General features: G+C 36.2%; 1 protein-coding gene across 1 annotated transcript in view; it reads left to right on the forward strand.

Annotated features, from left to right (window-relative positions):
- The window catches only part of PAIP1 (poly(A) binding protein interacting protein 1), a 29,089-nt gene extending 13,185 nt beyond the window's left edge, over nucleotides 1–15,904 (forward strand). The window contains exons 4-11 of the mRNA XM_026666469.2: nucleotides 1,460–1,572; nucleotides 6,373–6,484; nucleotides 8,196–8,321; nucleotides 9,856–9,962; nucleotides 11,315–11,432; nucleotides 11,565–11,619; nucleotides 12,859–12,943; nucleotides 14,316–15,904. Coding sequence (XP_026522254.2) covers nucleotides 1,460–1,572; nucleotides 6,373–6,484; nucleotides 8,196–8,321; nucleotides 9,856–9,962; nucleotides 11,315–11,432; nucleotides 11,565–11,619; nucleotides 12,859–12,943; nucleotides 14,316–14,424 — 825 coding nt within the window. The 3' untranslated portion in view covers nucleotides 14,425–15,904. The remainder of the gene's footprint in view (nucleotides 1–1,459; nucleotides 1,573–6,372; nucleotides 6,485–8,195; nucleotides 8,322–9,855; nucleotides 9,963–11,314; nucleotides 11,433–11,564; nucleotides 11,620–12,858; nucleotides 12,944–14,315) is intronic.
- The last annotated feature ends 826 nt before the right edge of the window (nucleotides 15,905–16,730 follow it).

Raw genomic sequence — 16,730 nt, forward strand, 5'->3', positions numbered from 1 at the left:
TGCTCGTGCAGGGGGTTGGACTAGATGACCTCCAAGGTCCCTTCCAACTCTGTTATTCTATGAGAACATGATAAAATGGTTTGGTCAACCCAATTATATGACCTTTTTTGCAGTGGTAACTGAATAAATCAAAGGTTTGCTGTGAGCACAGTTTTGCCATAAACAGGAAATGCTGATTTTCATTAAAACTGTCATAAGCCCCAGTCATGTGACCGTGGAATGCTGCAAATGGCCATAAATGCGGCTTAGTAGGCAAGTGCCCGAAGTTTAGTCATGTGGTCCCTGCAGGAGAATGTTGAGATTTTGAAATCACGTTGTAATTATCCCCTAGGTAGGTCCTTTAGAATTTCAAGCAGTTGCTAAGTGAGCAGCCATAAGTCAAGGATTAATTGTAAACATATATTTATCTTATATATGTACATTATTTAAGAAATTGGTTTTTTAATCTTGGAAAACGTCTGCTGAATAATTGTAGCAAAATAATACTTACTGTGGAAGATAGTAATTGTAGAAAAAGAAAATTTAAATACCAAAGTTAAGGCCATCTGTGTATTTTTAAAATGAGGACAAAGGATATGAATTGAGAACATGAATCCACTAGGGAACTTATTTGATATTACAAAGCAGCATTTGTTAGTAAATATTCTGTTGTGAGTTATGTTAAGTGCATTTGGTTTCTGTTCTGTTTTAGCATGGCTTTTAATTGTTCTTTGTTAAACGAAAGTGAGGGAAATTTCATTTCTCAATTTAAAAAGAATTCAAAATTGACATTCAGGGAAAGGAAGCTGTGTATCTGTAAAAAATGAATTCATAATGCTGGATACAGATTGATGTACATGTTGGATAATATTGTATCTTCACAATTTTTATTAAGTAAAAGATTAGGTGATGCTAATAATGTCCATATGCCTTTGAGTTGTTTTGACTCCTTGCTACTTCCTAGACAAGTCCCTGTAACATTTCAGAAGTGGCTCCCGCTTGCCTGCTTCCTAAGGCTGAGAGAAGGTGACTGGCCTAAGGCCATCTGTCTTTGTGTCTAAAGCAGGACTAGAACACATGGTTTCCTGGTTTCTAGCTTGGTGTCTTAACCACTAGACCAAACTGGCTCTCATAAAGAAGTGAACTAACAATTTGGGAGAATTCATGTGTGTTTAACGGAAGGATTGCCTAATTTCTCTTTATGAGAAAGTAAGAACTCCTAAATCTCTGAGAAACTCTTCCAAGTCCCATTCTTAAAATTCAATTCTGAAGTCAAATTCAACCTTAATGTTCCATTAATAACTATCAAGTTTTTATTGTGATATCAAGTTTTAGCAAAAATCCAGAGCGGTTTTCCACTTAAAATTCCTGAAACAGTATTCAGAATATTACCTATATTTGAAATAAGTAGAAAATATACAAGCACCACAGAACTTTTGAAAATGTCTGATTGTGATCTTTTTTCTGATTGTTTTGAAAGGCTACATCTGTCCCCAATTTTTCCTATATTGGGGCACGGCTATGCAATTATCTCTCTCTTCACCTCACGATTAATCCACAAAATGGCAACTTCAGAACAGTACTCCTTTCAAGGTCAGTATCTCCCTCCCCCCCCACCTCTCTCTTTCTCTCTCTCTCACTGTGTGTGTGTGTGTGTATATATGTATGTGTGTGTGTATGTGTATATATATATATGTGTGTGTGTGTGTATGTATGTATGTATGTATGTATGTATGTATGTATGTTCTGTCTCACCTGTAGCCACAAAGTGAGAGTCCAAATGTCAAAAAAGAAATAAACACGAACAGATAATATCAGAAACCACAGAGTTAACTTTTCTCTGTAGTCGTCGTTGGCAGCTTTCCCAGAAACTGTCTTCAAACCAAGATAACGAGCCGCAAGATAATTCAGAGCCAAAAGGCAAACAGAAGGCTTCTTCCAAGCTGCGAAGTAACTAACGAAGATTGATCCGGACAAGGATCGTTAGCTAACACGCTCCTTATATTCCTTGAAGGGGCGTGTCAGTCTCTCTAATTAGTCTCTGACTTGACGTTTCCTTTCAAATTGTGCTTGATGTCTCAACTCCTGCCTAGTCCTTGCATCAACCCAACATTCGTCAGTTTGATCATCACTCAAGGACTCTGGTCTGTTCTGTGGATCAGCTGCTGACACCTGAGGCATGATTGATGTGGAAGGTTCTGGAGAGGATGGTGATTCCGACACCCCTCATCCTCCTGGCTCACGCCTGCATCTCTCATTAAAGCAGGCTCCAATTCCAATGCCAAACTTTCCTCATCACTCGAACCTGTGTCTTCTGATACATCGGACTCAAAGCTCACAGCAGGCTCAAACCTTCCAGTCACGATATATATATATATCCCCTGTGCATCATGCCCGGACACATACATTGGACAAACCAATAGAAGAATAAATACCCGCCTGGATGAACACAGAAATGCAGTCAAAAAGCTGGAACACACTTCCTCACTAGTCCAACACATGGAAGCCACAGGTCATAGCATCAACTTCAATGGCACCAATAGCCACTATAGAAAACCCCAGCCACAGAATCATCAGAGAAGCCATAGAGATTGAAAAAGACCAGAAAGCATGAATAGAAGAGATGATTCCACCAGACTGTCAATCATTTGGAAGCCTGCACTCACAAACAAAAAAATCTCCACACCACAAGCCAGGCAAACACCTGGGCACAAACAGATCCCCTGATACCTCCAACTCAAACATACCCCAACCAGACACCCAGATGAAACCTAGCTTCCTAACTAAGGATAGCCATCCATTTACCCGGAGCCAAGCTGCACTAAAGGCCTCCAGTAAAGTAACACAATGTTGCCAGCCAATCAAGATACAAAAAGAGCCAAAAAACAGACAGAAGATATTAGAAACACCAATTAAGCAGAACACAGCAAACTCCAAGACCAATAAACACAGACCAAGACTCCCAACCAATCAGGATGAAGAAAAACCATTCTGGCACAGCAATAGGCTGCCCCAAATTTAAATCTGAAACCACTGTAAAAGTCTGACTCACAGATGAACACTATACAGAAGCCTGATGATGGCAGATGAGATTCTGCCGAAACGTTGCTACAACTTTAAAAGCACAACTAACATGACGTGGGAAAATACCCGAACAAAGCTGAATGCCATTCATACATACATACATACATATCCTCTGTCTCTGAATTTAACAAAACAACTTCTGATTCAATATTTCCCAGGAACATTTCAAGACAATTTTTTATTCCAAAATTAATTCTCAATGCATTGTTACCAGCTTTATTTGGTAAGATACTTATATCAGATTGAAATGGAAGTTTGCAGATCTTGTTATATTGAAAGAAGCTGCCATTGACAGAAACAAGACTGTCAAGCTTGATTCTGCATGTATTCTGCATTAGAACTCTGCATACTTTAAAAATGACTCAAGAGTACATGCTAACACAATCCCTTTCATTAAAGCAATCCATTTTTTCTAGATTTCCAATCAAGCATGAAGAAAAATGTTGCTGCTTTAAGATGTTCGTCTGTTTTCCAAGCTTATGTAAAATGCTAAAAAAATGAATGATAATACGATATGCTAGAAAAGTATTTCAGGACTATTGTTTCAACTTTTAAAATCGTTCTCATTTTGTTAAAAATGAAGAACACTTCTCTTCAAACTTCCTTCTTCCAAAAATGTTGATTGAAATTTCAAAGTGAATATATACCTTAACTAAAAATGATCTGCAAATTTCAGAGAAAAAATATTCAGCTTTTGTTATATCAAACATTATTTGTTTCAATTATTGTAAACAATGAGCAGGTTTGCTCGCCACAGACATGAATTTTGAGCAGTGTAGAAGAACAAGCAAAACATAGGAAACTGAGATTTTGAATGTCAGTTATGCTGTGCTGTTTGCTTTTATATTCTCAAAGGTAAACAAACTTTGTAAATGAATATTAATGAAAGTGAGATGATACTCAGAGTCTTACTTCTTTCAGAATAAACAGATACTTTCTGATTCATCTTGCACATTAAATTGGTTAAGTGGCTTTGTTCCCCCCTTGAGGTCAAGAATGTTGCCTTTGAGGACATCATCAAGTCAAGAAAATAAAGCCCAAGTTTGTTTATAAACATGTATTTTTCTTCAATTTTGAGGCTGCTTAACTCAATAGCGATTCTAGGCAGCTTACAGATAAAACATTAAAAACAAAGTATATTAAGAAAAAGACAGCATTTTTTTTTTAAAAAAAAAAACCTAACCAAGGGGGCTCAGCCATCATCCTAAGCAACACTTGGGAGAACAAATAGGTTTCTCGCAGTTTGTAGAAAGTCAAAATGGTGGGAATAGTAGTCCCAAGGTGCTTTTTCAAGAGGCAACTGGCCTTTCTGGTTTTTCTTTGAAGACGTTTCACTTCACATCCAAGAAGCTTTTTCAGCTCTGACTGGATTCAGCTCTGACAACGTCCAGTCAGAGCTGAAGAAGCTTCTTGGATGAGAAGTGAAACATCTTCAAAGAAAAACCAGAAAGGCCAGTTGCCTCTTGAAAAAGCACCTTTGGGACAACCAAGACCTGGATGACTGAGAATCACCCTAGACATTTGATTGGAATAGTACAAGCCTAGCGGGATGGAATAGTGTTCCACAAGGCAGGAGCCATCACTGAGAAGACCCATCAGTTCTATCAGATTATAATGAGCTTTTATAATAGCATTTGTCCCTTGAAGCTTCAGGTACTTGGCTTGCCATTTGCCACACTTATGACAACTTACTGTTTTGAAAGTTTAAAGCAATTGGACTTCTTATGAAACTCCAAAACTTGGATAACTTTCTTCAGCTCCTATATTTGTCCAATTATATTTCTCTTTGGAAACTACTAGGCTTCAGTATGGAACAGAAGGACATTTGTGCTTGGATCTCAATCTTCATAAAAGAAAGGAAATAATCTATATTATAGCTCAACATTTTTTACTTCTTAGTACTGCAGCTGAGGACTGGAAGGTTTGGAAAGTGAATGGCAGTCCATTCTAAAGTCAAAGTGGAAATGTTTTGATTTATTTTATTGTTATTGCAATAAATCCTGAGTGGCAACACAGTATTTCTGGGGTCCAATTAATTTTGTCCAATACAACTTTCACCAATATTATCAGCTTTAATGCATAGTGGCCCTCAAAACATGGGAAAGTATTTCTTTGGTGTTATATTTAGCTATATACCACACATGGACAAGTTGAGTACATATTTTCCATCAGTTGATTTTTCATAACTGGCAGCAAAAAGGCAATTATTTGGTGTTTCATATGCTCCGTTAAAATCAGCCCCTTATGGAATGGGAATTTCTCTGTTTCTTTTGCTTGCAAAATTTTGGCAGCAGTCAGAAGTCAAGTCTTCAAGATAGTTTCTCTAATTGTGTGAGATATTCTTTCCTCTGCAATAAGGACTATTTAAAAAATTATGTAATCTTTAGATAAAATGCTTTAATGTTCATTTTGGTGTGCACATTTTTAAAATGTTTTTACTGCAGTATTAATACACCCTTGAAGAAAAGTAACAAGTACACAAAAACAATGGGAAATTTTTCAGGCCATATTTAATTCCTGATTTTGTATGCTCTATATATACTCTTATCATATACTTTTGTACTAAAATGCCAGGTTATTTTGAATAAGTGAGAAAATCTACTACAATACTGCTTTCTGCAACAACCAGCTTTCTATTCTTTCTTTGAAAAAGTTACTGATAAATCTGGGGTAAACTTCTAATGAAAGATCAACCAGAGTGCAGAATAAGCTACCTGGGAGTGGGGGGAAACAAAGAGATTCTTTATCTAGTATTGAAGACCCAAATCGTAATTGGTTCCTGGGTGGAAGTCATATCAGATATTCTGATGCTATTGTCCCTAAATACATCAGATGGAAGTTTTACATAGAGCTGTCATTGTTTACATATTTTAGTATTTATTTTCACAACTTTATCCTACATAGTGCATTTTCTTTTTCTTTTTACTGTTATGTAGGAAGTGGGAGACTTAGAGAATCAAACCATCCCCTAAATGTGTTATTTCTCCTTGGGGTCCCTTTTTGGTTATGTTAAAACAAACTATTGACACTCATGGTGTTGGATTATAGATACGATGATTCTTAAACTTTGACCATGCCATCAGGGATAAAAGGGTTCAGAAATGACATCCCAAGCAACAACAAAATATATAAAGATGGGTATTTAATCAAGTTGCATAATCTATTTGAATGTTTTATTACTTTGCAACCATAGATATATTATTAGATACATGTTAATATTTTTCTTTTATCCTTTAACATCATATTTGCCTCAGTTTTTAAATAATATTTTATGAATTTTACCAGTAAGTACAAAATTGTCTCTTTCAGGTGTCAAAAAGAATTTGAAAATAGAGACGGAGCTGCCAAAGGTGATGATACTGTGAGGAAAAGATTTCATGCATTTGTGCTGTTTTTGGCTGAACTTTATCTAAATCTAGAGGTAAAAATATTTCTTTCTGGTTGAATTATTTTTACAATCTATAATTTTGGACATTTTGTTGTGGTGGTCTGGCATTCGAAATGAGACACAGGGAAAATGTCTGAGAAAATGCCAGCCCTGAGTGAACTCAGGTAGCAGTATTTATTGAGAAAAAGTAAAACAAAAGTACAGTATGCATTCAGAAAACAATGACCTCTACAGAATTACCTCACCAGCATGAGAACATACAATCTTGGAAAGTCCCAGATGTTACCTTACTAGGATGAGATCATACAGCCACGGAAAGTTCCATGGGAAAGTCTGGAAAGTCCCATGAGAAAACACAACTGTGTACCTTGAACTTTTACCTATTTTCCTGTTCCTTCTAAACTTGCAGAATCAAACAGGATGAGACACTCATGAGCAAAGGTACTCCTACCCCCACCAAGAATGCCTACATATCCCTAGACCTATTGCTAACTCGGGGGAGGTGCAGCCGACCACCCCCAGGTTACAGAAGGGCACGCCCCCCTTTCCAGGCCACTTACACCCCTCCGAAGACTTATACCACACGCCCAATTTCCTTTTTCCTAGCCCCCCACCCACCACCCACCCAGCCCCACCTGAGGCTTTCGGCCGGCCCCACACAGCACTCCCCACAGGCCCCCGCGATGGGGACGGGCCCCCGGGTACTGGTGCGGCAGAGCACGGTCGCCCGGGCCAGGTCAGAGAAGCAGCGAACAGCCCCACCCACGAGCCGAAGCCCAAGTCCTTACTAGAGGCGACCCAGCCAGAACACAGCCTGCTTCCATTTTGTTCTCTATTCACAAGGAGGCCCAGAGCAGCACCCCACCAACCCAGACCTATAGGCAACATTTTGTAAGGAAAGAGGCTGAAGAATTCATCTGTAGAGCATTGTAACTCAATCAAAATAGGAAAACTTTGAACAAATTTAAAACTTTAATAGTGTCTGGTTCCAATTGACGTATCCATCTCAAATTGAACTCTGAGGCATTCCATTTGCTCAAAGAACAAATTTATTTAGATACGTCATCTTAGCACAAACTGAAGCTGACCATTAGAGTCTTTCTTACAATTTAATTTTGTTTTTAATTGTCATATACCTGCATTCTCATAAAAATACCAAATTTTTATTATTTCAAATGAACAATTGAATAAAATGCAGATAACATATTTTCTATTATATTTCCAACAATAAATTGTATTTATGGAGATTTTTATTATTTCCTAACTTAACAGTTCAGAAGAGGAGCCAGGGATGTTATTATAAAAATGAAGTGGTAGTATGTTTGTACATATTGTCCTGATCATTATACTGCTAGAGCAATACCTTTCAGTACAACAGTCATGAATCAAGCTTTTCTACTTCACTAGAATCAATTATAACATGCTACTGTAGGCTTTTTATATCCTCTTAGGTATAAAATTGTGAGTTCTCTCATTCAATTAAATCTAACAGGTAGTTAAATTTTATTTGTTTATTAAATGTATATGCTGCTGATTTCACTATCAAGTGATTTTTAACAAATGGCAGCTAAAAAAAATTTGAGCTGAGGAAAATAGCCTTCTTGAGGTAAAGTATTCCATTATATAATCAGCTTTTAATTAATATAGAAAAATACCAAATACCTTAGCAGTAAGAACTTGGAATAGTTTTTAATTTTCAATATTGGTTTTACAAACTTTCATAAAAATATTTACATATTTATAGATAAAAGGAAATGAAGGACAACTAACTCGAGCTGAAATTCTTCAAACTGGACTTCAGGAGCTATTAAATACACTTTTTTCAAATCCTCTGGACAGCAATTTAATTTGTGCAGTAAAACTATTGAAAGTAAGACATTTTATTCAGAGTTTTTTTTAAAAAAAACAGTTGTGTTAATTATTAATAGAGCCTCTTTGGTTCTTGATTAATATTAGTATAAATACTGTGGTGTGATTACATGTTCTGTTTACCCGGTGGAAATACATTCATCTCTCCTGGCAAAAATAGGGTTGAATATTGTATGTAGTCCACGGAAAGCCTGTCCTATTACAGGATATCCTAGCATTCAATATGCTGATGATAATCCAACTGTACATCTCTACCCCTGGTTGTCCAAGTGAAACTGCCAAAATTCTGTTCCCGTATCTGGATGTGGAAGAATAGGCTTTATCCAACCCTTCCAAATATTCATGGCTTTAGGCAAAATGACCAGAAGGAATAACCTTGAGGAACAGAACCAAGACAACACTCAGAAGACAAAATAAACCCGAACCCAGGACATAAATTAATTAGGCAAACTGTTTCAGACAGGATTTCCCATAGTTCTCACAAAGATAAAGGTTTACCACAGTTCTCACAAAGTATTCAGACTTGGAAGATTCTGTACCTTGTAATAAAAGTAGTATTACCATTCATAACTTTACTTTCCTAGGTTAATCTACCTTGAAGGGCTGACAGTAGGTCTTGAGACCCACAGGTTTGGGAATTTGAGAGTTTACATTTTTGATTCTTGAACTAGGCTCAAGATTTTGTGTCCATCTCCTCACATTACAACTCCTGCCAGAAGAGTGGTGACAGCTATAGCCAGGGAGACCATTGAACAATTTTGTCTTCTGTGCCAGCTGCTGGACCAGGGGGCCATGCTCATAGTTACTCGTACCTTAATCAACTCCCATGTGGGTTACTACAATCCACTGTACATGGGGCTGCCCTTGAAGACCATCTGGAAGTTTCTCTTGGTCCAGAATGTGGTGGCTCAGGTATTTTTGGCTTTACTGTGGTTATGAATATATCACTACTCCATAAGCTGCACTGGCTTCTAAAAGGCTTCAAGATTCTGGATATCATCTATAAAGCCCTACATGATATAGGACATGGTTATAGGTATGATTGCCTTCTCTAGGATTGTCCCAGATGCTCCAATAAAGCCCATTCTTGCTTACGACACTGCCACCTTTTGTGCTTTCTGAGTGGGGCCCCTTACTTTTGAAACAAATTGCCCCCTGATACCTGGGTGGACCCTTAAAATCTTTAGAATGTCTTTCCCCCGGCATTTGAGTCCAAGTGAGGAGAGCATCAATTGGGAGAATTGCAGTGCAGTTTAATCTGGTTGCCATTTTATTGCTTCTGTTGTTTTTTTAATGTATTGTGCTGCTTGTTGGGGGCAGGGGGAAGGGTTTGTATTTGTTAATTTTTTGTATGAGTTGAGCAGCCATACACATTTTATAAATATGTAAATAAAAGAAGCTTTGCAAGAAGCATAGACTGTAATCGAAAAAAGGTTAAAAAACAGAGTTCTTATCCAATTCTGAATGCAACTCACTTTTTCAAATTAGTTTAATCTGACAAGTGTTGTCAATCATTGCTTTTATTTGTTTCCCAGTTGACAGGATCTGTCCTTGAAGATGCATGGAAAGAAAAGGGAAAGACTTATATGGATGACATAATACAGAAAATTGAAAATGTTGTCTTAGATGCAAATTGCAGCAGGTAGTAAGAAAATTCAGTCGTTTCCCAGTTATGCTGTAAAACAATTTCATGTCCTTTTTAATAGAATAAAAAGAATAGTTCACTTTGTAGCTGTCTTGCTCATTTCCTACAAAAATTACCATTTATCAAAGCAACACTGGACTGTGAAGTGTTTGTTAAAATATCTCATATTTAAAATACACATCTTTCAATAAATTAAATGTATACAGTAAAAAAACATTTAGGGGATCCTAGGAACTAGACATATTCTGCCTTCTTTAAAATCTTGCAGTTACTTTGAATAGTGACATAATACTATATATAATTTTTTTAAAATTAATGCTGTGTACTAGAGCACTGCAGTGAACTCACATGGCATTGTAGGATATTTTAATTTTTTTAGTGTCTGTTTGCAAAGCTGGATTTTGCAACCTTTGTTTGCATCAAAAGGGTGCCACAAAATGACAAAGTTAGATAACCTCTGGATTAATAAATAAAGCCAATAATAACCTGAGAGTTTCATATATTCCCTAAATCACGGATGTCAAACTCGCTGCGTCACATTGCCATCAGGTGACATTTCGCAACATTTTTCTCATTCACGGAGCTGGAGTGAGCATGGCATGTGCGTGATGCATTCAGTCCATGAGCCATCAGTTTGACACTCCTGCCCTAAATAATTCTACATTCTAATTCCATGTTCATTCTGTATTCTTTCATTGCTATGCTTAAGCAGAGTAAAAATCGGGTAGACCAAAATGAACTTTCCAAACTGTCCTGTGCTTACTAGCAAAGCCTTCTATGTTATTCTCTACAGGCTATGATTTTTACTAGCCCTGCATTACACCCTCATTTGTCTTTAGTCTTGCAGTGATCACAGTGTCCATGACTACCCGCTTCTTTCTTATTTGTTGTGGAAATCAATACATGTTGCAAATTGCTTGCCTAGACTTGTCTAGATCATTAGGCTACTTCTCGTGTATGAATTATTGCCTGTAATAGATAAAGACCAGAACTGCTTTTCTCATAACTCTTATTTAAGAAAATGCTTACACAAACATTTCAGAGAAGACAGTACACTTAAAGCGTGATAAGGAAAGAGGCTGAAGTCCTTGAACTCAGCAGAAAGGACAAAGCCAACAGAAGTGCTAAATTTAAATAACTGTGTTTAACCAATCTAAACAGTGTTGGTTCTTCAAAGCCATGTATCACATTTAATACCTATATTTAATGTATGAGAATACTGGTAACAAAAGTTGTTCTTTGACATGCATTAGCATTAAAAAAATTACATTTTGAGAAGCTGTAATAAATTAGTCAGGTGTATTCTTACAGTAAACGTAATGATTTTATTTTCTACTTTTCTGTTACAGAGATGTAAAGCATATGCTATTAAAATTAGTAGAACTGCGGTCAAGTAATTGGGGAAGGGTACATATTGCTTCAACGTACAGGGAAGCAACTCCAGAAAATGATCCTAACTACTTCATGGTAAAGTATACTGGCATTCTTCTTCCATAGATTATCCCTGAGATAGCTTTGCTGAAATAGATATAAAAATGCTAAAGCATACAAGATTAAAAAAATAGAAACATAAATAAATAATGCATATTTTAATTCTAGAATGAACCAACATTTTACACATCAGAGGGTTTGCCTTTCACTGCAGCAGATCCAGGTATGTTCTAACTATTTGCTTTGCATAAAATAGTTAAAATAGAAATCAATTAAATTTACATTTTATAGCTCTCAAAGAAGGCAGACAATCAAAAATAGATAGAGCTTTATTAAAAGTTCCAGAAAATGCTTTCTATCCATTCAGATGGAATTCTACGTGCCATGCTAGTTTCATTGTCTGCAGTCACATCAGCAATGTATTGAACCCATTGCTGTTTCTGTCATTTGTAGACAAATTATTAACAAAGATAAGTGAAACCTAGATATACAAAGTTTTGTGACACCATTATGGAGAAAATCCATCTATAGGTATTATCCTCATTTAGAGACTACAATTGGGACTAGCAACTTGGTTGTTAAACAGAGCTATCACAACCGTTCTTATGATCTTACTTCAGTTTTCCTTTATTTTACAGACCTCTAAAGGTCTTAAATTTGAAGATTAGCAATAACGCTTAGACTTACATACCACTTCACAGTGCTTTACAGCCCTCTCTAAGCAGTTTACAGAGTCAGCATATTGCTCCCAACAATCTGGGTCCTCATTTTACTGACCTCAGAAGGATGGAAGGCTGAGTCAACCTTGAACCGATGACAAAAACTGCTAAACTGCTGAACAGTAGCTTGCAGTACTGCATTCTAACCACTGCGCCAAGGCTTAAAATTGGTTGCAAAGTTACTTTTTTCCCCACAATCATAACTGCAAAAGGTCGCTAAACAAGAACTATATGTATGTGATTGCTAAGAGTACTTCATGGCATTTAATCAATGATTGCTATCAATTCATGCTTTATTCGATACCGCATCCTACATTTACAGTGTCAGAGCCCTTTTTTTCTTTGTGTGACTTTTCACAATTGTACTCCTTTACTTAGTACTTAGTTGCTTTTGACTAATCATTTAAGGCACAGAACGTGTCTTTCCACTTTATTGTGCATTGCAGACTTTTACTTTTTCTGGCAGTGAGAATACCTTGCTACAGTACAGTATATTGCAAATTCTTTAATGAGGAGCTATGTTGCTTGAGTGCAAACATTATTTGAAGAAAAGCCAGGGGAAGAGAAAGCTCAGGATAAGCATGATGAAGTACAATAAAATGATACATTTAAGCAAATTATTTCAATGTGCTATTAAGAGCTTACCCAAATTATGTTTGCCTATCGGATACATATCTGTAATATTTTACTAATCGATATAGTGAATAAACTTGGATGTGGTTCTTCATAAAATGTTGATATAGATTACCAAGAGAAATATCAAGAACTTCTTGAAAGGCAAGATTTGTTTCAAGGGTATGAAGAAAATGGAACAGGAGCTGAAGACCAGTAAGTTCTTATTTTAGTCTAACTTGTGATGCAGATAGAATCATTTTAGATTATCATTAACGTTCCTAAACTGGTCATCACTTTTCAAGAATATTTTTGTCAAAATTTATCATTTTGAAAATACTTTAGTATTCAAAAGTTTTTATATACAACTGACTGCTTTTTTCAGTTTTATTTACTGATATTCTACTAAATGGTAACATTAATCAATACCTTAGAGATCTACAGAGCTCTTTTTACTAATTGTTGCTTTTGAAAAGAATATTTCCATAATGTTTTAGGCCCTACAGCAAAAAAGATTATTATTTCTGTCTTTCTGTTCAGTTCCTTTTCTGATCACTTTCTGTTTTTTGGATCCTATAAATTCCTCTGTTTATATTTGAATGTGCAGCAGAGGCCTTAGCAGCTGGAATGTAGGTGGTTTCCTGTTGGAAATAATACTTGTTTTGTACTTAGGAATTTAAATTGACCATTCTTGCTCATAAGTGATACTAACATTTATAAATGTGAACTTCGTTGCACTTAAGCAATTTAGACCTATCATATTTTTTGCACTATAAGACACTCCAGACCATAAGACGCACCTAGATTTTGGGAAGGAAAACAAGAAAAAAAAAATTGCAGCCTCCTTGCAGCAAACAGCCTGGTCAGCACTGATTGGTAGTTGGATTGGCCTCCCAGAATACTGGCAATCATTGTTCCAGGCTGTGGGGATTGCTGCTGCCCATTGCGCCCACTGCCTATTGCCGCTTCCGCATGCCCCATTTTCCAGGGGGCGGGGATCACCGCTGCTGCTGCTGCCGCCTATCACCGCTGTTTGCCTTCGTCACCGCTGAATGGCAGTGGAGATAGGCGGTGGCGATCCCTGCCGCCTGGAACGGGCCAAAAACAAGATGCACGGAGGTCGAAAATGGGGCACACAGAGGTGGCGATACGCGGCCGCAGCAATGAACGATGGTGATCCCTGCAGCCTGGAACAGCTGATTGGCGGTATTTCAGGAGGCCAATACAACCGCCAGCTGCTCGTGCTAAATTAGCTGGCAACTCAAGAACAGGCATAGGAACTTGTGCTGTGCTGAAGCTGACCAGGCTGTTTGCTATTAGGAAGCAAATTGCTGGAAGGCAGAGGCCAAAGGGTGGGCGGGGCTTTGCCAACATTCGCTCTATAAGATGCACAGACATTTCCACCCAGTTTTTTTTGGGGGGAAGTGCATCTTATAGTGTGAAAAATACGGTAGTTTGCAATGAGAGCCTGCCAGAGTTCAGCTTATACAAATATAGAATCATAACATTAATATTGGTATTTATCTTTTTTATTGTTTTTAATGTTTGAATTTTTAAAAATGTGTATTTAATATGAATTTTATTGCAGATATTTTGATGATGAAGATGATGACGAAAAAGATGATGAGATGGATCCAGAAATTGAAGAAGCATATGAAAAATTTTGCTTAGAATCTGAACGCAAGAGGAAACAATAAGTTTTACATAAATATTGTTTTGTTTTGTTTTTTAAAAAAACTAAAACAGCATAGAATAGACAATTAAACATGTGGAAAATCCTTTAATCCATATCACAGGAAATTAAGTTTTTCCAAGAATGCAATTTCCCTCTTGTTAAACAGAATCTGCCAAAAAGAAGCAATTGTAAAGTGAAATTCTTTATCTTGAATAATATGTAAATATTATAGTTTATTTTATGTACAGTTAAATAAGCAGTGTTTTTGCTGTAACAAATTTATTTGGCGCGTCACATTAATCTAAAAGTTCAACTTAGATTAAATTTGTATTAAAAATTCACACTTTTCTGAAGTAAAATCCTTTCAATCATAATTCATTTTGACTTGCTTTTGGAATGAATTTTTACATTCTTCCCCGGATAGCTTATAGCATTCGCCCCATGAAGGCTCATGAAGTTGCAAAATTGTTTTCTTAATATTTTACAAATCATGAAAATTGTAACCACCCAAGGACAATTTGGAGCTGTGCACAAAAATTGGATTTTCAAACAGCTACATTGTCAATTGATGTTTTATTTCATCAAAGCTGTCTTCAACATTATTACTGAGTTTTAGATGTCATATTGATCATTTTCTGAAGTATGATTTTAGATTATCAGAAATGAGTCATGATTATTCCTTTACCCATTTTCATATTAATACTTCCTGCTTTAGCCATTGTTTATTGTCAGGCATGTGTTGACAAAACAATTATTAATGCTAATCAGGATTACTTTAAAATGTTGGTTAGCAATTCTGGTTCATCAGGTTCAGGAGAAGGTTGCAAAGTCCCCCAAAATCCATGGTTTAGGATGCTTTCTAAATCTTGATCCACAGATAGCAGCCTAGAAATTCTGACTGACCTTTGCTCATGTTTGCAGAGGATAGTAATTAGATTTTTAGACCAGCAACATTGAGCCCTAAGATTTGCTATTTTAGAGGTTTCAAAATATAATGTCTGTATTCAACAATTTCTTTGATTTTCACTTTGAAATTTTAAAGAAGCTATTTTTTAGTTCAAAGTTCATAATTTGTGTCTCTGAAATGCATACTAAAAAGAAAACCCTCATGTCTCTTTTTATTGCATCACATTTAACAAGTTCCTTGTTTACAAAGAAATTTGTCTACTGATTATGTCTTCCCTTTAAATCATCTTTTTTTTCTCTCTAAAATTTTGTCCAGGATACTTTTAACATTTTTATTCACTATTTTATATTACCTAGAATCTTATTTCCTAACACCAAATGTGTTGAACTTCCTGAGCAGTAGGTTAAATAACTTATATAAAGACATAAGTTGTAAATATGTATGTAAATAGTGCTGTTTAATATTGCACTGTTATAACTTGGTACAATTTGTGTCTGTTAAACGAGTTAGTATAAAATTACATCTTCTGGTTGTTTAGCTTTTAGTTAACACCATATTTTGCAAAAAAATAAATAAACAGTTTGTTGTTGTTGGATACGTTTTATTTACTTTTTTTAGTGCTTTCATTTTCATTAAGAAAGAATATTTAATCTTCCTTGTTTTCTTCTGTGCTGAGGAGTATTATCTTTATAGTTGCTGGCGAAGTCTCATTTAAGGCCTGATGACTACATGTACATATCCATATTTTGTTAACAACAATGTGTTTGTGTGTGTGTTCCCATTGCCTTCTGGCAGGATGTTTTTTTGTTCCAATTTCAATATCCCAGTCTAGCCTGAGGCTCAGTGTACATTTCTTGAAATTTTCCTATTGAAATAATTAACTGGATTTAACCTTGTTCACCCTCTTCAAAATCAATCAAGGTCAGATAGGTGCTAAATACAAATGTAAAAATGTTTCCTGGCCCTGTCTCTCGTCAATTTATACAGCAATTGTACATACAAATCTCTGTTCACTCTGCCCAACTGAACATCATTTGTAGTTTTCAAGACACCATTTGTGTGTGCATTTTATTTAATGTATGATTTGGTTAAATAAGAGGTTCCTTTTAAGGAATTATGCTAGGCATTGATGCAAGTATGAAACTATACAGCATGATCATCTATTAATTCAGTATTTCCCTTCAGGAGTTTTTGAGCTTCAGCGTTCTAAGATCAAATAATCATGTATATTTCTCATTAGAACTCAAGACTTCCAGAATCAGAATCTTTTGTGTACAGGAAATGATTGTGGTGCTTTATGACTTCTATTGTGGTTTTAGAGATTGGGATCTAGTAGGTGCTGGGGTGGACAACAGCTTGGAAGGCAGATGTGTTCTTCTCTTGATTATTTCTCTGATAAGGGAGCCCTGCTGGCACAGTAA

The sequence above is a fragment of the Notechis scutatus genome, chromosome 2 (genome assembly GCF_049901735.1).
Source record: "Notechis scutatus isolate UNSWTSFEM ecotype Mainland chromosome 2, rNotScu1.2, whole genome shotgun sequence".
NCBI lineage: Eukaryota > Metazoa > Chordata > Lepidosauria > Squamata > Elapidae > Notechis > Notechis scutatus.